General features: G+C 40.6%; 2 protein-coding genes across 3 annotated transcripts; one reads left to right on the plus strand and one right to left on the minus strand.

Moving 5' to 3' along the window:
* Positions 1–109: 109 nt before the first annotated feature.
* slc5a10 (solute carrier family 5 member 10) lies at positions 110–21993 on the minus strand. The gene is made up of 15 exons (XM_026302529.2): positions 21539–21993; positions 21372–21443; positions 20538–20642; positions 20006–20065; positions 17903–18007; positions 17678–17783; positions 17026–17106; positions 16689–16894; positions 13743–13878; positions 5850–5957; positions 5611–5761; positions 4735–4903; positions 2622–2837; positions 1683–1776; positions 110–1548 (listed from the first exon to the last, which is right to left on the minus strand). The coding sequence occupies exons 1-15, from the start codon at positions 21644–21646 to the stop codon at positions 1355–1357; spliced, it is 1911 nt and encodes a 636-aa protein (XP_026158314.1). The 5' UTR covers positions 21647–21993; the 3' UTR covers positions 110–1354.
* On the plus strand, positions 7348–15844 carry fam83gb (family with sequence similarity 83 member Gb). 2 transcript variants are annotated; one of them, XM_026302527.2, is made up of 5 exons: positions 7348–8569; positions 10439–10606; positions 11506–11630; positions 11777–13178; positions 14846–15844. In XM_026302527.2, exons 1-5 carry the CDS (start codon positions 8078–8080, stop codon positions 15206–15208), a joined length of 2550 nt encoding a protein of 849 aa, XP_026158312.1. In that variant the 5' UTR covers positions 7348–8077; the 3' UTR covers positions 15209–15844. The 2 variants fall into 2 exon arrangements, with proteins under 2 accessions (XP_026158312.1, XP_026158311.1); XM_026302526.2 differs by having other exon boundaries at positions 7350–8569; positions 14837–15844.
* Positions 21994–23021: the final 1028 nt, after the last annotated feature.

The raw sequence follows: 23021 nt of genomic DNA on the forward strand, positions 1-23021 counted from the left end.
AATGAAACTTTATTTTTGCTCTGTTTTATCATCTTATCTATGTCACTCCAACCTCCTCTGCAGTAAATATAATTAAACTGTACAGGAGCCAAATAAAGAGTGTTATAAATACTGGACTGTTCATTTCTGGACAAACACTTTATTTGAGATATCACAAGAGAGAAAACATTTGATGCAACAGTTGTCAAGATATTTTGTCTATTCAATGACACAAAGTTCTTTACAGCCAAGAATCTGTACTTCTGAATAAATGTGACAACACAGACATTACAACAGAATTTCTCACTGTTGGTTTCAGTACTGACACACAGCAATTTGTCTGATATATTTGCAAAAATATAGTATAAATGTAAAACTTATAGCTATTTCCCTACCATATGTGCCCAAATCCTCACCTGCACTCTTTCTATGAAAAACACAACCATGTGCCATATTTTCATGACAACTATGATATGAGTCAAATCAAGGACCAGAAAAAGGTGAAAAATTCAGAATTATATTCTTAGACAAGCTAAATCACATAATGGACACAATAACAAAAAAGTTCACAAAAAAGTTATAACTGTATAATTACCATTAGGCATAATTATCAGTACATAAATCATATAACTACACAAATATAAATCACATACAACCTAAACTAGATATTCTTACTCTATAGTTGTACTTATATTTGGTAGCCTTTAGGTGTCATTGAGATCTCATATTGCCTTAAGTACTAACTGCACATTCATGATAGCTTGTTACAAGCCACAAGCTTCATTGTCATTTGCACAACACCCTTTGAAACATGGTTATAACAAATAAGAGGAAAACGTTTCACAAAATATTCAACAGCCTGTAGGTGGTAGATTAAAAAAGATAAAAATCATTACTTTAAAAAAGAGCTTTAAAAATATGTTTTTCAAATAAAGTGATTGTAAATGACATCACAGATTCTGCTAGCCTAAGCTGCTAAGGATTTACGGGTGGATTTTTTAATATGTTCACCATTTTCCTGTGCACTTATAAGGAAGAAGTCTGGCATGGATGTCTCATTTTCGTCTGCCACCGTGTAATTAGATACAGATGAAAAAAATTCTCAACATTTTCAGGACTGTCTGAGTAATTGCTACTGAACTGTGGATGTTTAACAGCATCTGCAACTACATCTGCAGGTTTTATGTTTTGAGAAACATTGCCTTGATTTGTAATAGATTTGGGTACAGGCTGCACAAATATCTGTTTTCTACCTTATTGGGAAGTGAAGAAATGAGTGGTTGCTTGGCAGGCAGGCACAGTTCCTAGTTTATCTTGGAAAAACTGGTAGAAGTTTATAATAGGGTGAGGCAGGATGTTAAATCTGATCCGCCACTCAGGCAAAGTATGCATAGAGAAAAATGTTAATGCTGATCAGCAAGAGGGCATTAAAACAGCAGAACCTGGACCAGAACACACTCTCTCTAACGCTGGGAACTCTGGGAGCTGCAGTCTCCTCTGATCGCCGTACTGCTGAGATACATAGTCCTGCCGCCTGACCGCATGTGACCCGGCGAGGTGGCTCAGAGCCTGCAACACCACACACACAGAGCAGATGCAGGAAGCAACTCACACTCTAACTACAACAGCATGTGTGTGTAGATGACTGTTTATCACATGATAGCTGGTTTTATTCCAATTTCCACAAATATTCAGACTCTTACCCTGGGAGCTACGGTGGCTGACAGAGGACACTTTCTGTAGAGCAATTTCTCTTTGTGGCTCTTCAGTTATTGTCCACCAGGTCAAATTATACACCTGAGAGAGTAGAAAATCAAAATGTGTGTCGGTACTGACAATAACCTGACTTAACAGAAGAGTTCATATTAGAATATGTGCTTTATTATGCTTTGAATATCAACACTATGCTCACATGTCAATGTTAAATATAAAGCTAGAGCCATTGCCCCTATTTGCGTAGTTTGACTGAAAAAGAGGGAAACAAAGGCACTGCAATATCTCAGTGCTTAGTCAGTACTTTTGGGCAGTGGCTCGTAGTACTTTGATATCTTTTTATACCCTCTTCTACTTTGTAGGCAACAATTAGCTTCATCCAATCTGTTGCTGTCGGGTGTTACTGCTTCAAAAATCTGCAAAATATGCAATTGGTCCAGGGAGGCCAATACGTTTGCATACAGCTCTAAGCATGGTGCTTAGACAAGAAATGTGTACTGTGTTTTCTAATTCTCTAATTTCTCTAATTCTAGTTCTCCTGAAATGTTCTATGACCGGATATTTTATCAGTTTGAGTTCATACACAGGCCATGGTGATGTCAGATGTAACAAATGGGTTACAGGCAATCATAATGGACTTGAAATATGAAGCATTTGATGTGTCATTCTTCTTGGTGGAACAATACTGTATTGTAGGATTTGTTTTTTCTGTAGTTGATTGTTGATTTGCTGGATTTAGATGGACTCTTAACCGTCTTTGAATCTAAAAGCCATGCTTCATATAATCCATTCTCAAATGTTCCTTTGCTAGTTACTCTACATTTCTTTCAATTCTGTTTTATTTTTTTTAGATAACATTACAGAAAAATGACTTACATAAGCCTACCTCAATATTAGTCCTGTTACTTAATATATCTCTGTGTACACACCTGTTCGTGGCTGGGCGGTGGCGTGAGCAGTGATACTATGGTAACCACGATAGCTGTCAGCCCACAAAGCAGAATGGCGAAGTGGAGGTAGTGGACACTACGCAGCACTGCAGGTGCCGAGTCCACTACGCCACATCTGGCAGGAGGGAAGGCAAACTCCAGCACCATCCTACACACACCCACTACCAAACCCACCATCAAGCCCCAGAACGCACCCTGAAAACACATGCAGAATACATTACATGGCTTCCTGAAATGATATTCTCAATTTCCCTCTGCTAAAAATATCAGTCTAATTCCTGGAGCAGCCCTGGGTCACACTCGGGTGTGTCTACACTCTCACTCTCTTCACACTGTGATAATCAGTCATTGTCATGTCAATTATGTACACAAATAACCCTCTGTCTCCATCTCTTTTCAACCTTCAGCAAAGAATGTGATCTGTGCAGTTCGACTTAAGACACATGAAAACAATTACCACGTTACAACACACAAAGAAAGCATCTGAACCTCTGCTTTACTTCTCATCATATTTTCACTTTTCCTCCTCTACTCTGCACTCCTTACTGCAAACACTGTCACTGATCTATTTTTCTTTCTTAAACATACATTTAATTTCACACTGTTGTCAAATTTCCAACTATTGTTGATTGTTATTTAGGTAATAGATAAACATCAAAATGTATATAATGTTTCTTTGGAATAAAATTCTAAACTGTAAATTTCAAAGACAAATAAAAAAGATATGATGTGATAAATATAATGACACTAACTACAGAGTGAATTAGTGTTTTCCTTAGATCCATGTGCTGTTTGGGTTCAAAGAGTGCACAAGACACATTCCCGGGTAGGTCTGCATTGTTCACACAGTGTCAGACTAGTCAGCATGTGACACATCCTGTGTTACAATGTGCGCTCTTTGACCCTTGAGTCAGCACCATTTGGCCTGTGATATCCTCACTGTGTGTATCTTGACAAACAAAACCCTCTTTTATAGGTTTAAAGTGAAATGTTAGCATCTATAAAAATACTAAGACCTGTGACTTTTCACGCCTCTTGCAGTAAGCACAGGTTTGGTCATTTGCATGTTTAGAAATGTCTTAGTATCTAGATTTAAATTGTACTTAATTTGTGAAGAGGGTAAAAGTTATATAGTCACTGCATTTGAGTGGTGGACCAACCAAGCGACACTTCCATCTACGCATCTGCTACATGTAAAGTCAGTTATACGTAACATAAGCATGTTTTGACCTTCACATCACTGAATCTGTGTTTCCTCAGATTGTATCCCCAGGCATGTTCATTATAGACCCATTGTAATAAAAGCCAACTAAAACAGAGTCTTTGTATCTCCATTCAGAGATGGAAAAATGTAAGATTTACATGACAGTAAAAGAAAAAAAACCCTTTCATTCTGAAAAACCTGACAAAATCCTCTTCATTTTAGTAGTTAAACAGCCTGCCAGCATAGAGCAGACACACCCAGCACTTGTTATAAAACCATGATTGAAAATATCCAGCAGACTGGTCCTTACTTGTAGTTGTACAGTGTTTCAACACATTCTTATTAGTTCCTCATGGATGTACACTCTTACTAAAACACTGTTATCATTTTTTTTCCCCACTCTATAATCTTCCAGTAATCACATTTTCCCTCGTTTCCATTGCTCTGTTATGAGGCAGAAAAAATGGCTTTCACTTACTAAAATGAAAGAGCAGCAAATACATGTCTACTGCTACAGAGAAAATATTATTTAATGCACTGTTTCAAATGAGTGCAAACTTCAGCACAAACTTTAAAGCGTGCATGCTCTTTCACACACATATGGACTCCACATCAAGCAGTGGGTGGGGGGTGTTTGCACTCAGCTGCATCCCATATGAGACTAATAAAACTGCACAACAACACAGTGCTGGAGAATTCAGACAAAAAAGTAACTTAAATACACCCCATTGGACTATGTTGTCATTTTTCCCTATTTTTCAGCACTTCATCTATTAGTAAACAATAAATCTAATAAATTAATAAATAAATAATAAAATGAAAATGATTGTTAGGTGTCACCCTCATTTGATTATATTATATATTTCTGTGTCTGTGCCTGTGTCTCACTTGCTCATTGGTCCTCTTCCAGAAGACGGCCAGCGTGAAGACAGCAGTGACCGGTGGAGCGAGGCAGCTCGTCACTGACTGGATGTAAACATACAGTTGGCCACTATTGGCCGACTGCAGTATGGGGATCCACACCACACTCACCACTACTAAGATGACTGTCACAATTCTGGAACAAACACATATTGTGCAACTTTCAGTTTCTTCTTGACACACAAGCACACATTTGATTCTACACCATATGATCAAAGTGTATTGTCCACTGGGGTTTAAATGGCTTGCCAAAGACACAAAGGCATGGCAAGTATCATGTGCAGTATTAAACATGTTACCTGTTTAGCTTAAAGCTCATTTTCATCTCCAGTCTGTTGGCGTGCCTGAATTCCTTCTTGGGCCCCATCTCCCTCACCCACATTCTCACCTTAGACCCTTGGTTTTTACATTTTACACATGGACCTTTGCAGACCTGCTCTTCACACCTGTTCTCCAGGCACATTCAAACTTCCTCATCTATTTCAGTCACCTGTCTCCAACTTCCACTTCCCCTTGTTTTCCTCCTTTCCAGATGACCTGACTGTGGTGCTAGACTGTCAGGTCCTTCATGTTTGCTGACGACTTTTACTGGTGATTCCTGATTCCTGTATTTTCTGTTCTTGTTTGTTGAAGCCACTTCACAGCCCCTGCCTGCCTGCTTGTCTATGTTTAGACCTTATTATGTACATTGGTACCTGTGAAATGGCAGGTTACAATAAAAACATAGATACAGTGATAGAAAATTACTAAACAAACTGGACAAAAATAAGATATTTTAAGCCGTGTTTTCCTCTGGCTGAAGACCTCTTTCCTGCTGCATTCCTCTACATGTCATTGTCATACCTGCCGACCAGTAGCAGCTCTCTCTCTGAGGCCCGGGGGCGATATTTCTTCCAGATGTCCATGGTGAAGAGTGTGGAGCTGCTGTTGAAGATGGAAGTGAGCGAAGACATTAGAGCTGCCATCATCACTGCGATCATAAGTCCTCGTAAGCCTGTGACACCAACACAGAGGCATGGAAGTGAAAAGGGGGGTATCAAAGTGTTTGACACAATCAAAGAAAAAATATTTCAAATCCTCACCACTTGGCATGAGTTCAATGACCAGTTTAGGAAAAGCAATGTTGGAGCATCCCACCTCAGCTCCACACACTCGCACACACTCTTCTGGGTCCACACAACCTACAGAGTCTGAGACATGTAGACAGTCAAAAGCCTTTTTCACAGGAGGGGAAGATTACACAAAACATGCAGAATTAATGTTCCCTTGCTCTAACAGTGCAGAAATCATTCTAAATTACAACCAAACCCAAGAAGAGGTTTATTCAGTCTGCGTAAGGTAGAGATCTTCTAATGTTACAGCCTTTTTAATACAAAATATCCTCTTTTTGTTAGTATTCCTAGATTACAGATCTTCAAGGAAACACTGGCTGTAAAAACACAAAGAGGCATGCACACTGGGATAATAATTTACTTAAAAACAGGTCAGGTTTAGGGTTACCAACACAGATTCACCAAAACAACGTGACCCTTGTTATGAGTCCAATGTTTACCATCTAACAGATCATACCATCTAAAAAAACACTCAATTCATTGCTTTAAAAACACAGTAACGGAATAAGGGATTAAGTCAATAGTGCTAATACACTGTACTCTAACTGATTAGGTTGTTTTTTTATAATTACACATTTACAGATTATACTTTTGAAATCAGCAATTGTTATTTTGAAGGACATATTGTATGTTTTTACATTATTGTCACTGTACCAGAATGAAGTAAATCATCCATCACATGTTCAGTGTCCAAAAGAAACCATGTCTACTGAACACTCGGTTGGCAGTGAATGAAAAAATAGACTGGAATAGAAAAAAACAATCGAATTTTGACTCTTTAATTGCAAAATAAGGCTCAACTCTAAAGACAACATGCCATAACGTGCTAAACATGTTATAGCATGTTTATCAAAAACATGTCTTGTCTTGACAAAAGCTTAAATGAGTTACTTCTGTACCTCAAGACATTCATTAGTTATGTCTCAGTGTTTTATCACTGCAAATGGAGCTGACACTATAGTGACACATCAATCTAACAAACAATCACCATTAGCAATAACACTGCATTACCCAACTAACCTCCTTCATTTCAATCAATCTGCAACTATGTCCGGAATCAGTCAACTGTGGAAGTCATTTTTAAGAAAAATATCAAAACACTGAAGGTTTCTAGGAGTCAAGTGTGAGGATTTGGTGCTTTTCAGTCTTTTTATACTCTACATACATTATGGTAAAATATGTTTTACACTGTGACTCGAACAGCCTTAGCCCAAATCTTTAAGGAAAGATAAAACCTAAGTACAGCAGAAAACAACACGTGTCAGTAGCTCGAAAATGATATGGTTACTTATTACGCTGTTTCGTAAGGGGCCAGATTTGGGATGAAAAACAAGGTTTCTCTCTCCTCTGTCCATGAAGGAGGGTGGAGTTAACACCCCGTCTTTCCTAACCACCCACCGGACACTCCGCCTTTCTGCCCCCGGTAACTCAGTTTCCGTTGCCGAATTCCAGGGTCGGCACTTACCGGCAGCTCCACCGCTTGTCTGCGGAACCTCTTCTAAGCTGATGTGTGAGGGGGGAGGTTTATAGAAAAGAAGAACAGAGAAACTGCTTCGAGCTCGGACTCAGAGAAAAGTTGAGACTCGGTTTTTTTTTTGGTTTTTTTTTTTTGGGAGCAACAGTTGCTTTTTTTCTGAACAGCTGTGAACTTCATCAAATAAAGGAAAAGTGAGTCGTCAGCGTCACCGACTGACTCACACGTCGTTGCAACACTTTTTAAAGAGGATTTATGACTTTTTCTCACTCTGAAGGACTAGTTCCGCTGTAGACTGACTCATTGGCAGGCAGACAGACACACTCATCCACCCAGACAGCTGCCCTCCTTCATGTCTGCCGGGCCCTGCGGCTGGATCAGCTGAACCGGGCCGCCGTGGCAGATTCCCGGCCCCCCTTTCAGGTGAAAGGCGTGGCGCAGGGCGGAGGAGCTTTGTTCTGCCTACACCTGAGAGAGTGAGGGTAACCTGAGATCCGGGCAGAGCTGGAGTCTGCGTTGAGAAACTGTTCTAGCGGCTGATTTTCGTTCCCCACCGGAGGATCTGTTTACCGCCTGACGGGCCGCCCAGGTCACACGGATTCACCATGGACCATAATGGAAAATCGCACTTTTTCGAGGTTTGACCCTTCGGACCGACTAGTGGAAAGTGGGTCAGAGTGGTTTCTGCGCTTAACTGTTTGTTGCCCGGTTTATCTGCGGGCTCATGGCGCTGTCCCAGATCCAGTGTCTGGACGACCACCACGTCAACTGGCGCGTGAGCGAGAGCAAACCGGAGTTTTTCTACAGTGAGGACCAACGGCTGGCGCTCGAGGCTCTCGTCAACGACGGCCGCGAGGCGTTCACGCACTACATCCGCGGCAGTGGCCTCCGGGAGTTCCTCTCGGAACCGGAGCTGGAGCGGATTGCACACTCGGCGGAGGCCTACCGACCCGGGCATGAGCACCATCAGAAACCAGAGACACCGGGCCCGGGGAACATCACCCCTGGGTCCGTGGAAGAACCTGGAGACGGTGATGTGTCGCTCCAATACTGGCCAGACCGGTCTGAGGCCTCAGTGGCGGAGCTGGACCTGGGCTGGCCCGAGGCCATCTCATACCGAGGGGTCACACGGGTGTCCGTGTACACCCAACCCCCAACCGAGGGGCAGACGCACATCAAGGAGGTGGTGCGAAAAAGCATCGCATCAGCACAGAAGGTAGGTAACTAGTGAAGAAGAAGAAGAAGAAGAAGAAGAAGATGATGATGATGATGATGATGATGATGGCGTTAATGTAGTTATGGGATCTCCAGCAAAATCAGCCAGAAAATAACAGAAACAATACCCAGAGTTAAAAGAGAACAGAAACTAAACGCAGTAACTCAAGTACTTAATTTTGAATTACTTGTACTTTATTTGGGACTATCCAGTTTATTTAGTTCCTTACTTATAAATACACTCTACTACATTTGTTGGTTCTACTATATTTATTTTTCATTATATAATCATCCTATGTCCCCTAAGGATTATTTTATGACCCTATGGTTGGGAACCACAGGACTAGACTATCTAACTGTATAAATAATTTAAAAGTAGCTCCTGGTCAAGCAGCTACTACAGTGAAAAGCTTCATCACGCTGACACATTAATATTAACAATCCTATAATACAGGATTAAAAGTAATATATCAATTACAAAACTACTTCTACTTTTGATTTTTGAAGTACATTGTACAGATAATACTTCTGCTCTTTACATGGGATTTTCAGTGCAGCAGTTAGACTTGTACTTAGGTATTTTTACATCGTTATTTGGTTACTTAAGTAAATTATCCAAGTACTTCTGACAGAAACACTTACACACTGTAATGTCATTCAGCACAACAAGCCTGTATTAAGTAGCTTGTGATCACTGTGTAACTTATTACTTACTGTGTGAAGGAGCTGTTGAATCCAACTCTTGTGCATTTGTTTATATTTGGCTCCTCAAAATGTACCACATCTTTCAGTCGATACTCAAAAAAGCATAGCAATAGTCTCATAAAATGCTGAAACAAGGTGGGATTAATTGCAGTGCTATTGAACACACCATAGTACACCATCATGAAACCTGTGTCTCTTTAATATCTGGAAAGAGTTCAATTTTTTGTACATTTGGTTGCATCTCATTATTTCCCTTTGTCTTGTCTCACGAACCTACTTACCGGTACCTTTCTTTCCATGCACACAACAAAGTTTTAGTGAAACAAGTTTAATCTTGACATGCCAGAGGATAAATATGGTACCCATCTTCTCATGCAAACTCCTCATGCAAGCAAGCGGCAATGCTCCGCTAACAGGGCTACCAGCATGTGCAACCAAAACTCTCCAGACGAGTCAAAATGAAGCAGCGTTTTTGATCAGGGCAAGAGGACACTCCACTGTTCATAACGCACCATGTTCAAAGCTCTGACACTCACCCACACATACCAGAACCTCATACATCATCTTTGTCTCTCACAGACATAAATGCTGACACATGGACTTGTAGTAGTCTGGCTATGTCCCAGAACAACAAAACATGCTTCAATACTTCAATTAATTAGGCTCAAGTCCAAAGTGAAATACTTTTACACTGCTTGGAAGGCAGTAAAGAGCCACAACATCTTGGCTCAAACACAGGTTTTCTCTAAGGCTGTTGTTCAACCGGACTCAGCTGCAAACAATCTGCTGTCTATGTAATGTCTGCCTATAAATTATTCAGCTTTTTAAAGAGTATTTATTGATATTTATTATGACTTCTTTTATTTTCTAGTTTTTCTAACTTTAAGATTGACAAGATTATGTGTTGTTTGTAAATAAATAACACTCTGTTTCTAGCAGGTCTCTGTATAGTCCACCTAGTTTTATAACAGCTACACTGTTCCTTGAGACTTTAATTTGTTGTTTAACTCCAGTTCTCATAAGTGCCCAGTTTCCTCTGAGGATTTATTGCGATTAGTATTGTTGATAAAATCGGCTTAAATCAAACCCACCCTCACAGACTGGGAAACACTAACACCATTTGTGGTTTCCTGTGTGTGTGTTTTTTGTGTTTGCATGTGTGTAGGTGATAGCTGTGGTAATGGATGTGTTTACTGATGTGGATATTTTTCGAGACTTGCTGGACGCAGGCTACAAACGCAAAGTTCCTGTATACATAATCCTTGATATGGCTGCAGTACCCTGTTTTCTTTCCATGTGTGGGAGAGCTGATATGCACCACGGACATCTAAAGGTATGGGTACAAATACACACACCCAGATAATGTTTTGATAAACTGGAAGATGAGCTAGTTGCGCAAATGGCTGTTTGATAAGAATACAATAATAGGAAAAATGTCCAGTTATATTTTTAAATAACCTATTTTCATTAAACACTTTTCAGTAACAATAATATGACTGTACATGGGAAGCATTTGAAAGTAAAGCACGTGATTGACGTAGGTGTAACAGGCTTTTTGCCTGCAGGCCTCTGTAAGGTGCATGCCCGAGCTAGTTGTGTGCCATAGGGTGAATTTCTTTGTTAGACTTAAGTTGAACTAGTCTAGGCAGTAACAGAAAACACTAGTATAAGTTTTTCATGGGGGGTGGGGGAGTTTCCAAATTTTTTGGCCTACACATTCTTCTCTGTGCTGCAGGCAATTAAATAAGCCATGCATACTCTCACTTTACTTTCTGTAATATGTTTCTCTTTCATTTCCCTTTCTTTCTTCCTCACAGCTTTAACAATAAGACTCTTTCAACTTCTTTTTTATCTGCCATCTTTGCTGTTATCATGAACATTTACTATTCCTATGGTTAGCGCCTCCTGTGAGATTTTGCGAACATTTACTTACGAGGTAACGTTCAGCTTGGAACCACACCCTTATCACAGAGCCAAAGACAAACACTGCAGGGTGTGTCATTCAATCATGCACATACATAGAAATAGTCCATGCTCTAACCTGTACAGTAAGCAAACATGAGGTCATAGTGGTATTAACGGAGAAGTGTTGTTCTTAAGCAACAAGAAAACTCTTTATTTTCCATCTCTTCTCACTTTTATTTTTCCAATTAAGTCCTTGCCCCTATCAATACAAAATCTCCAAAGGCTTTATTTGCATAGCATTAACTTGTGCTATGTGTATGTGTGTAGAATCTGCGTGTACGCTGCTGTGGAGGTGTGGAGTTTTTCACAAGGTCTGCACAGAAGGTGCGTGGATCTCTGAGTCAGAAGTTTCTCCTTGTAGATGGTGACAGAGCTATCTCTGGTTCATACAGGTAAGCAGTGAACTATATATGGCAAGTTTGCATGTGCACAGGGTGTGTTTTTTGTATGGTGTTACAATCACATAAAATTACACATAGGCCTTAAACTATTAATGCTCTGTCCTAACCAATATTTTTGTATTTCTGTGTTGTTCCAGTTTTACTTGGTCCTCCTCTCGTTTGGACCGTAACCTCATCACTGTGATCACAGGACAGGCAGTGGAGACTTTCGACCTGCAGTTTCGTGAGCTTTTCCTCTCATCCAGAAGTGTGTCTCTCAACAAGGTTCCCATGGTAGAAGAACCAATCCCTGACCCGCTCCCTCAGGCAGCTCCTGCTCCAATCCCTGCTGCCGTTGCTAGGAAACTCATCAATCCCAAATATGCCCTTGTTGCCACGGGAAGTCCCACCTCCTCAGACCAGAACTCCAGCAACAAGAACTCAAACCTCCAGAATTCCACTGGGCTAAAAATTATGAAAAGGCGCCTTAAGGAGGTTATTGAAGAGCCATCCATACACCCAGGATTAGCCAATCTGGAAAGAGCATATCTGATCGCGTACCTGCCCACTTGGCCAGAGCCAGACCCACCTAGTGATGTGATTGGTTTTATCAACATTAGAGATGAAAAGCGAGCCAATAAGGTTCACCTACAGAGGTCAGAGAGGTTTGAGGTCAGCCAAGCTATACGCTTCAGCTCACCACTGGCACTGCCAGCCCAGACGGAGGAACCTGTTTCAGGTCGCATGGCAAATGCCATTCGACCACCTGAAACTCCTTCTGGGAAAACAAGTCCAGAGGCCTCTATTCCTGTCAGTCCAACCAACAAGCAACTCGGAGAGCAAGCACATTCAGCTCAGAATAACGATCAAAGTGATACAATAGATTCCAGAGAGTCACCTCAGCAGCCCAACATAGCTCCAATACAAGACACACACAAACCAAATGTAAATACTGACACCTCACCATCCAATGCTACTGCTGATTCACAGCCAACACACAATGTTAAACAAACTCCAGAAGCACAACCTGCAGTACCTCCTGTTCCTAAACGCCGCACACTGCATTTACATATAGACACCATCCCCACAGAGCAGCCTGGCCAATCACAGGTCACGCTGATAAAAATGGACCAGTTGGAAAACCTAGATGAGTCTTCCGACAAAATGGGGGCCAGAGAGAATCTGACACCAGGCCGTGGGCGCCTAATATCAAAGGACAATAGCAGAGACTCTGGCAGCAATGACGAGGGCAGCCAAGACAGCACCAAGGTCATATGTGACCGAGCAGCCAATGACGACCCATCAAGTGCCTCCACAGCATCAGAGGAGGAGTTTTATGATTCCCAACAGGAACCAAGTGACCCCTTGACAAATGGAGTTACGGCAGGTTCCGGTCGCGGGCATCGCCAGGGCGATGGGGTAAATTTGATGGCCCGCCTCTCCCAGAGCATGCTGGACCTGCGGGAGCCCATCCAATCAGAGGACAAACTTGACCGTGTTCGCCAATCACAGCATCTACACAGACAAGCTCACCATTCACCGCATGGTCACATAGGACAGGTGAGCATCCAGTAGAGATACTGTCAATGTTTGTAATCTTTTGATGATTTCAGTAGATTGATAGATATGGCCATATTAAGATTTTAAGTCATTTATCAAGGAAAAATTTCATATAAATGCTTGTTTAGACAGCTGGTCCAAATCCTGGGCTTTGAGAAAGTACGATGGGCAGTTGTTCACTATTTTCTCACATGTTACAGACTAAATGATTAAGTGATCAAGTATATTGTAACAATGAAAGACAAATTATTAACACATCAGTTGAAGAAATAACAGATAGATAATTAATGGAAATAATTGATAGTTGCAGCTGAAAATAAAGGTGGTGCTGATTCATTGCTTGTCTTAATGTTTCAAACACTTTTTATGAGTAAACACAGAAACAAGTGCAGAGGTTTCAAGGAATAACTGACAATGTATCATACATGTTTGTACAGATGAATCTTGAAAAGGGTGTGTTTCACCTGTGATGTCAAAGCAAGTCACTACCTGCTTACAGTAAACATGTCATACCCTTTTTCCTGATTAAAAGGTGTGCGATTGTGTGCTGGTCTGTGCACTCACCTGGATAGAGAGCTCTGCTGATCATACCAGGGAGGATGATAAAGATGAAGGGTAGCATCTTTAGATAGGCAGCCAGGATTGATGCTCCTTTCACATGACTTATGTTCTTAGCAGATAGGGACCGTTGTACAATCACCTGCACAAACAAAATAGTATTTTTAAAAAATCAAGAAACATATAATGTAATTAAAAGAGAATGAAGTAAGTTAAGAAAATTTAGAAGGGTTAGAAGGTCAGAAATGTAACCAATGTAGCCAACCCTGTGCCCTAAATGTCATTAAAATCTAATCAAAATGGATACGCAACCTATTTAAAGGTCCTAAAGTTTTGTGGGATCTTTAATAGTTTTGATACAGAATTCTTAACCGGTTGAAGCTTGTTGAAGTGACTCTGGCAAGAATGTACAAAAATGTAATTCGAGATACAAAATATCCATGGATACATGGATTACATTTTCCAAGTGCTTCACAAATAAAGAATTAATTTTGTAAATGTTTCATAGATGCGCAAAACAAGATTTGGAGAACTGAATTTAGAATTCAAGTAGATCTGAAATTTGAATTCTCATAATGACACTGCAGGTACTGTGTATTTTTTCCATATTTCAAAAGAGCATAAAACCATTTTTGCAAATTACTGAATCAGCTTTCGATTTTCAAGCCTCTGAGTTTTCCATGATACCAGGTGACTGACATTTAAGAGTTGGCATTGCCAGGAAGCTTCTATTAGCTACCAACAAATGTGTCTCTGAGAATGACGCTTAAAAGAGGAAACCTAAGCTTGAGAAAACATTATGAACCTAAGGATCAGGACCTATGATAATTACTTCAGATTTATCTAAAACAAGTTTTGAGATGACCAAAATTTAATGTCCATAAGGCAGACGGAAAAAGGGGTCAGATGTATGGCATCATTTGAATCAAAGGGGAAAAAAATAACATTAGAAAAAGTAAAGGACCCAAAATGGATCCCTGAGGTACTCCATGTGTGAAATTGGTAGAGGATTTAGGCTCTGTCCACATTACATGATAAAAGATCCTACTGGACTTTGTGATATCTCATAGACCCTTTTTCTGCTTTCTGTCTCTATCTAGTTATTCCAGACCTCAAAATCTCCGGGCCATAATGCAAGACTGCAAGGACCTAAAGTAATAATTGCTAAACCAGGAAGTTACCACCGCCCTGCCCGAGCAGCTGTCCCTGTAATTGGAGGATACCGTTATTGGCAGGGTCAGATGCTACAGCCTGATTCGTCCCAGCTACGTGGAGAGATGCGCTCCGGACGGTCACCACGACGCCACAGCCCAAGTTACAGGAAGGCTGAACACTTGTTGCCACAGCCCCCACCTAACCCATCAGGTTTACTAGGAGTATCTTTTGGAAAACTGAGCAATTTTAAGCACTTGAGGGCAAGAGGAGGAATGTCGCAGAAGAAAGCATCTCAGAACAATAAAGCTACTAGGTAGAACTGTGGGCCAGCACAGGTAGACTGATTGAGACTCCCTGCTAAGAAATGTGGGACTTGGTGTGGAATCTTTTCTATTGCTGGCATGCATTTAATTTCCTCTTGTCAAACCCTGTAGCTCAACATGCAAGAACTATTTAATTTGAATTTTTTGACAGTGTCAAGTATACGCTGACATCTGTGAGTAAATAAATTCTGATAATGATCTATCATAATCCATCAGCCTGGTTTAGAAGTTTGATGAAACTGTATTGCCTAGATTTCTGTTTGAGCCAGCTGCCAAGTCAGGCACTTCAGTCTAGTAAACAATTCTTTGAACAGACATTGTTAAATTACTTCCACTGCTTTTCATTTTGTTTTTTCATTTTGTCCCAGCAAAGACAGATGTAATGTGATGTATCTGTGACATGTAACATCATCCTGCCTACGGTTCTACAAATCAGGCTGTCTTGTTGATACTGCTGTGATTGGTTACTGATAGTGGGAGGATAGCACTACTGTGTAGACTGCTTTTACATATTTGGCAGATGCTGCAGATTACCTGTGTAGATGTAGATTTCACGTATATGTACTGTTAAATGGTGCTGTGGGACCAAAGGTGAAAGCTATAAATAAAAATACAGCTTATTACAGACTAGCTCTGTTGTTGACTCAACCGTTTCAGGTAATTCAGCAGCTGATTGAAGAATCCTGATGCAATACCCATCTCTGTATTTCAGGAAGATTTCTAATACTTAAGTGAGAAGAAGTAAATCAACCCCACAACAATACACCTAGACACTTGATCTGAAGACAGTTTGATTATTGTGTTCATGCACAGTGAGGTATTTTAAGAATATCTGATTTTTGTGTCACAGACTGCTGAAAAATTTAATTGTAGCTTTTAGGTTTCTAAGGAATTTTTTTAAGACGGGAGTTTGGGTTTGGCTCAGAATCATCATTTGGCAACAGGTCATGGCCATCTTCTGAGATTTTTGAAGGCAGCAACATTAGTAGAATAATGTCTTGTAAACAGTACAAAAGGTTCGGCTGGTAGCTTTTCTGGAGGTTATGAATTTTCTAATTATTAATGTAAGTGGGGTATTTAACAATGTAGACTAAGATTATTGCCAAAACTGTGTTGGAAACAGAATATGCTAAAAACAGTTTACCAGGGCAAGATGTTATGATTACTGCATCACTACTTGAGCCACTTGAGTTGATGCATCAAAAACTAGGAAACCCTCCACATTCCACATACATATTAAAATTGTTTTCTTTTTAATGATTTCAACTAGAAAGTGCCACATATCAAAGGAAGATGTTGAGATGTTATCTGTTGAAAAAATGTTTGACTTTTTTTTTTTTACTGTATTTTGTGAAAGGATTTTCACAATTCACTTTAAATTGGTAAAACCTTTTGGTCAGGACTATAGCAACCACTGAACACCTTAAATCATTTACATATACATTTGTATGTACTGTATATATTACAACTGTACCTGGTCGGTGCACCAGTACCAGGTGGCTAATATGGTGAGCCCCAGGGTCATGCCGGGCCAGGGCAGATCTCCAGTGACAGCATTTCTGAACAGATGCATGGCGTCCTGGCGCGGCAGGTGGCAGGTGCTGTTAGGAATGATTTTACTTGGCACTGCCATGCTGTACACTTGCTCCAGCTTACCGTACCCTCCAATCTTGTTGAAGGCTGTGGACCAGGAACACAATGTACACCAGAAGTACAATCTAACCCTTGACATAACTGCTGTTTTATGGGCTCACATAGAAATTTGTGTTCACAGTTTGTGTTTGCTTTAAAATTATGAAACTTGTTTATACCAGTAATTGTTAAGATGATTGCTCCTACAATCATGATAAATGTCTGGAGAGTGTCTGTGTAGATGACAGCAGCGAGACCACCTGAAACAAAGTGAGCGTGTTTTTAACTTCAGCATGTTTTTAACAAACTTCTGTTCATTATTTAGCTGGAAAATGCAGAACATCATGCAATACAAATGTAGCTGTATGTCTGTATGTGTAATTTTTAGTTCTCAATTAAATTCACAATTCTGAGCATACAATGGACATTTTGAACACTGATTTTTTTAAAAGGTACTTCAATTATACTCTGAAGAGAATGGATTTTAATGCAAAGAATTTTAGATAAACAAAAAAACTAATATCTCAAGAACTAGCACAGAATAAATGAAACTATTTCTCTACTTATTGCTAATCCTATTACCCACTGGATTGTAGACTAATTGAACAAACATGCACAAAATCAGCAAGAGAGGCAGGTGTCCAGAGGTTTTAGAGCACACTCAGAGTTTGTTGTAGCAAACATGCAAATAATACAGTATATTGAGCACAGAATAGATTGTTTGATTGACAGTAATCTACCTACAAGATATTAGTTATATGTATGAAAGAATATTTTCTGTCCTTGAAATGTCATGTGATGTGCTCAAAACTATCATCGTTGTTTGTCTACCTGCAATAGTGTAGAGAGCAGTGACTACCAGCATGAGAACAGTGGACAGGTAGAGGTTCCATCCCAGGCACACCTGAACAAACAAGGCTCCAGAGTACAGGTCGGTCTGGTGATAAAAACACAACACATCCCGATCAGTCACCTGGCAGATGGTGAAAAGCCACAGCATCCACATGGAGTATTATGTTGTTTATGTGCATGTGTCTGTGTGTGACATTGTCATACTGAAATCTTTGTGAAGACGGACAACAGCAGTGAGAGGACAGCCAAGTAAGTTCTGATCCTTTCTCCTCCAAAACGACGCCCCAGATACTCTGGCATCGTCACAATCTGAACACACACATTTCAACATTTTCAACACATCACAACTACACAGACGAGATGAAGCTAAGCTCCTGGTGGTCTGAGGAGCTCAGTATGATGTACAGTGGGTACGGAAAGTATTCAGACCCCTTTATATTTTTCACTCTTTGTGTCATTGCAGCCATTTGCCAAAATCAAAAAAGTTCATTTTATTTCTCATTAATGTACACTCAGCACCCCATCTTGACAGAAAAAAACAGAAATGTAGAAATTTTTGCAAATTTATTAAAAAAGAAAAACTGAAATATCACATGGTCATAAGTATTCAGACCCTGTGCTCAGTATTGAGTAGAAGCACCCTTTTGAGCTAGTACAGCCATGAGTCTTCTTGGGAATGATGCAACAAGTTTTTCCCACCTGGATTTGGGGATCCTCTGCCATTTTTCCTTGCAGATCCTCTCCAGTTCTGTCAGGTTGGATGGTGAACGTTGGTGGACAGCCATTTTCAGGTCTCTCCAGAGATGCTCAATTGGGTTTAGGTCAGGGCTCTGGCTGGGCCAGTCAAGAACGGTCACAGAGTTGTTCCGAAGCCACTCCTTTGTTATTTTAGCTGTGTGCTTAGGGTCATTGTCCTGTTGAAAGGTGAACCTTCGGCCCAGTCTGAGGTCCTGAGCACTCTGGAAGAGGTTTTCTTCCAGGATATCTCTGTACTTGGCCACATTCATCTTTCCTTCAATTGCAACCAGTCGTCCTGTCCCTGCAGCTGAAAAACACCCCCACAACATGATGCTCCCACCACCATGTTTCACTGTAGGGATTGTATTGGGCAGGTGATGAGCAGTGCCTGGTTTTCTCCACACATACCGCTTAGAATTAACACCAAAAAGTTCAATCTTGGTCTCATCAGACCAGAGAATCTTATTTCTCATAGTCTGGGAGTCCTTCATGTGTTTTTTGGCAAACTCTGTGCGGCCTTTCATGTGTCTTGCACTGAGGAGAGGCTTCCGTCGGGCCACTCTGCCATAAAGCCCCGACTGGTGGAGGGCTGCAGTGATAGTTGACTTTGTGGAACTTTCTCCCATCTCCCTACTGCATCTCTGGAGCTCAGCCACAGTGATCTTTGGGTTCTTCTTTACCTCTCTCACCAAGGCTCTTCTCCCACGATTGCTCAGTTTGGCTGGACAGCCAGGTCTAGGAAGAGTTCTGGTCGTCCCAAACTTTTTCCATTTGAGGATTATGGAGGCCACTGTGCTCTTAGGAACCTTGAGTGCTGCAGAAATTCTTTTGTAACCTTGGCCAGATCTGTGCCTTGCCACAATTCTGTCTCTGAGCTCCTTGGACAGTTCCTTCGACCTCATGATTCTCATTTGCTCTGACATGCACTGTGAGCTGTAAGGTCTTATATAGACAGGTGTGTGCCTTTCCTAATCAAGTCCAATCAGTTTAATTAAACACAGTTGGACTCCAATGAAGGAGCAGAACCATCTCAAGGAGGATCAGAAGAAATGGACAGCATGTGAGTTAAATATGAGTGTCACTGCGAAGGGTCTGAATACTTATGACCATGTGATATTTCAGTTTTTCTTTTTTAATAAATTTGCAAAAATTTCTACATTTCTGGTTTTTTCTGTCAAGATGGGGTGCTGAGTGTACATTAATGAGAAATAAAATGAACTTTTTTGATTTTGGCAAATGGCTGCAATGACACAAAGAGTGAAAAATTTAAAGGGGTCTGAATATTTTCCGTACCCACTGTACCTAGCAGACAAGTTTCACATCTTCACACGTCTCATGTTTTGACTCTAATTGTAAACCAACCAAGATAAATAAGAGTAATTTATGTTCTTTGGTATTATTGTGTGCAGTTTAGTGTAACACCCTGTTAGGGAATTTTCTAGGTGGGGATTGCTTGTAAAGAGAATCTCTTGGCACCTAAATGTACCTGCTTAACGAGCCTCAACAAGCAGATATGCAATTGTGTGTGTGTGTGTGTGTGTGTGTGTGTGTGTGTACGTGCAAACAAACCCCTGAGGAGATGTAGACAGGCACAAATAGCCAGGCTAGAGCCAGCAACACATAGGTGGCCTGAGAGTCAGAAGGAATAGGGACAGAAAGACGACAGAGGAGATTGTTCATATCAGGAGGAAAAAGTCTTAAATGTCCCCTAAAAATCCATATGCATCCATTTGTTCTGTTGATCTGGACTGTTTCATGCCTCATGTTCACCACCTAATACAGCTTAAAAAGGTTCTGCTGCTGCCCCCTACTGCTGAGTGCCTGTCACATTGCTGGAGAAAGTGCAGCAATAAAATGATGTCGTAGGTCTAGACAGCTAAATTCAGAGGTAATTAAATAGAAGTTATATAGTCTGTAACACTGTGCCAGTTTTTTTCTTTACTGGCACAAAAGGAAAATTGTAACTGCACAGTTAATGTTTGTACATATTGTGAACAAACCACAGATGGATTAGCAGGCTAGCTCTGCTTCATTCCAGACTATGATATATTTCTGTACTATGTATTGTTGAAAGCATGTGTGTGTGGGTGTTTCTACTCACATTCCATTCAAAACCAGCGACAGCGATGCCTCCTGCAGCTCCAGTCCCAGCCAGGCCAATGAAGAGACCCGAGCCCTCTGAGCTGGCAAACAGAGACGCTCCGATCTGTGCATACCAGTAATGGAAGTACCAGTGTAAAATTACTCTATTGGTATTGGAAGTAAAGTATCAAAAGTAAAGATTCCTGTTCTGTTCTATTACATTATTGAATGAAATTAATGTTAACAAATTTAGTTAAGATTATTTAGTCCAAAAGTTTTAAAACCTTTTGAACTGATGTTATCAAATTTTAACTAAGAAGACAGCCATTTTTTTATTATGTGATTAGAATTATAAATAGATCAGTAGAATTTAGAGCAGAACAGACTCTGGAATGGCAAAAAGAAAACCAGACGAGATGCTTTAAAAAAGTCAGACAAGTAAGGAATTTAGTAGAAACTGATAAACGTTGAATTTTTTGCATTGTTTTAAAGCTACACTAAATATAAGAAAGGACTTTGCTATGGTTGAATTATTAGCACTGTTTCCCCAAACTTCAGTTTTGTTGCCAGTAATCCCCCTGTAGGACTCCAGCACAAAAATAAAACCTCTTTTCATTTAAAATGCAGAGTTGCTTCCACAGAGTCATGTCTTAGTCTGTACTCAAATGTAAGTACCAGTGGGAAGAGGTAAAAATTTAATTGGTGGTAAATTGGTAATGAATGTTTTACAATCTAGACTGTGAAAACTCAAATCTCAAAAGCAGTATAAGGTCCCACTTTATTTACAAAAACAGCATCAGGAGCTGTAGCAGCATTAAAGAGCAAGTCAGAAGAGACAAAAGCACATACTCACCGGCCACCATGCCATGTCCCGTCCAGCCAGGAAATACCCACTCAGAGTATTTCTGCTCACCCTGCATGATGACTGACAGAGAAAACTTTTACCTACAGGCATCCACATACATTCACATAAACTGATCCAAACAGAAAAGCAAACACATTTACACCTCTGACTCTTACCCAGAGACCGACAGCGAGGTTCAGAAGAAAGTAGATTGCGACTACAATAATGTCAGAGACGCTGAAGGACTGAGTCAGGGCATAGAAGTTGATGGTGGAATTGGACATCCTCAGTGTTCACAATAATACACACACTTAAAAATACAGCAAAAACACAGCTGTTTGCTTGTTGTATTGGCCTTTCCTTACAGCCACACATACACACACACTTCTTGAATCGAACCCTTACACCTGTAGAGTCTCATCAGACTACTGATTAACACTCCCACAGTCTGAACCTGCAGATCGACCTTGAAATGCCCTAAACACCAAGAACATATCAGACTCAACTTTCTCAGCCTAATGATGAAGTTTTAACGGCTCGCTTCCCTTCAAACGCACACACAGTCAAACACACTCCGGCCCTGGGTACAAGTTCCCTCTCGGCTGAACTACAAGCTGTCCTGGCTGTTACCGAAAGCTTGAAACAGAATGTTACATGGAAGTGTCAAGAGGGTAGTCCCTTGCTTGAATTGATGATTAAACACATCACCTTAATGTGGCACCTGCACATGGCTTAACGTGGCTGAAACACTCACTGTGCTAAGGGATAATGGAGTGTGTTGTATGGCTGAGCAGTGGAGTACAGCAGATGCTCTTATGGACCAGAGTCCACATTGATGCACACACACACACACACACACACACACACACTTAGATGGTCAATCATTGGTGATGACAGGTTTATAATCATTAGCGTCTAAACACACAAACATCTGCTGGTAAGTGCTAAGCAGAGACAGGGAAAGGGTGTGCATGAGAACAGAGTTTCTAAACTATTTATGGTTTTATTCAGTAACTTTTCTGGAAGGTAGGCACTAAATCTGACGTGAAATAAACTTACTCCAGTCATACAGCTGACACTCTCACATTCTCACAGTTACTCTGAAAGGAAAGTTTGGCATTTTTCAGGTCTGGCCATTACCTTTCTAATGTTCTTCCAGTGTAAGTGATGAATCCAGCTTTGTAGCTTTGGCTGTCCAAGCTAGACATGTAAAACCACAGTAATTCAGGAAGATTCTGACTTTATCTGGCTCAAACTGCTGAAGCTTCACATTATCTTCAATATTTTGCACAGAACAAGGATGTAGTTCTTATTTGTTGTTGCACACAAAACCTTCATTCATCTTTATGTTTTCCATTTTGTCCTCTGTGTGTGTGTATGTATGTGTGTGTGTGTGTGTGTGTGTGTGTGTGTGTGTGTGTGTGTGTGTGTGTGTATGTGAGAAAGAGAGAGAGAGAGATTAATGATGGTGTGTGACGTCAGGGCGTCTCTGTCGCCACCATCTGCTCCCTATAGCAGACAAACACCAGCCTGCAGTTTGTGTATGACACTGAGTTAATTTCACATCAGGGAGCACAGCAGTGATCTTACTCAGTTCTCATTGTCTTCTGCTTTTGGACTTGTCGTCCTCTCATGTTTTCTCTCAGTTACAAACATCCA

Source organism: Mastacembelus armatus, chromosome 1 (assembly GCF_900324485.2).
Source record: "Mastacembelus armatus chromosome 1, fMasArm1.2, whole genome shotgun sequence".
Taxonomy (NCBI): domain Eukaryota; kingdom Metazoa; phylum Chordata; class Actinopteri; order Synbranchiformes; family Mastacembelidae; genus Mastacembelus; species Mastacembelus armatus.

Coding starts and splice junctions, on each gene's coding strand:
- fam83gb (XM_026302526.2), top strand. CDS start 8,078: ATGGCGCTGTCCCAGATCCAGTGTCTGGACGACCACCACGTCAACTGG. Junction 8,570..10,438: donor GCATCGCATCAGCACAGAAG/GTAGGTAACTAG, acceptor GCATGTGTGTAG/GTGATAGCTGTGGTAATGGA. Junction 10,607..11,505: donor TGCACCACGGACATCTAAAG/GTATGGGTACAA, acceptor GTATGTGTGTAG/AATCTGCGTGTACGCTGCTG.
- slc5a10 (XM_026302529.2), bottom strand. CDS start 21,646: ATGTCCAATTCCACCATCAACTTCTATGCCCTGACTCAGTCCTTCAGC. Junction 20,643..21,371: donor GGGACATGGCATGGTGGCCG/GTGAGTATGTGC, acceptor TGGTATGCACAG/ATCGGAGCGTCTCTGTTTGC. Junction 2,838..4,734: donor GGAAGAGGACCAATGAGCAA/GTGAGACACAGG, acceptor ATGTGTTTTCAG/GGTGCGTTCTGGGGCTTGAT.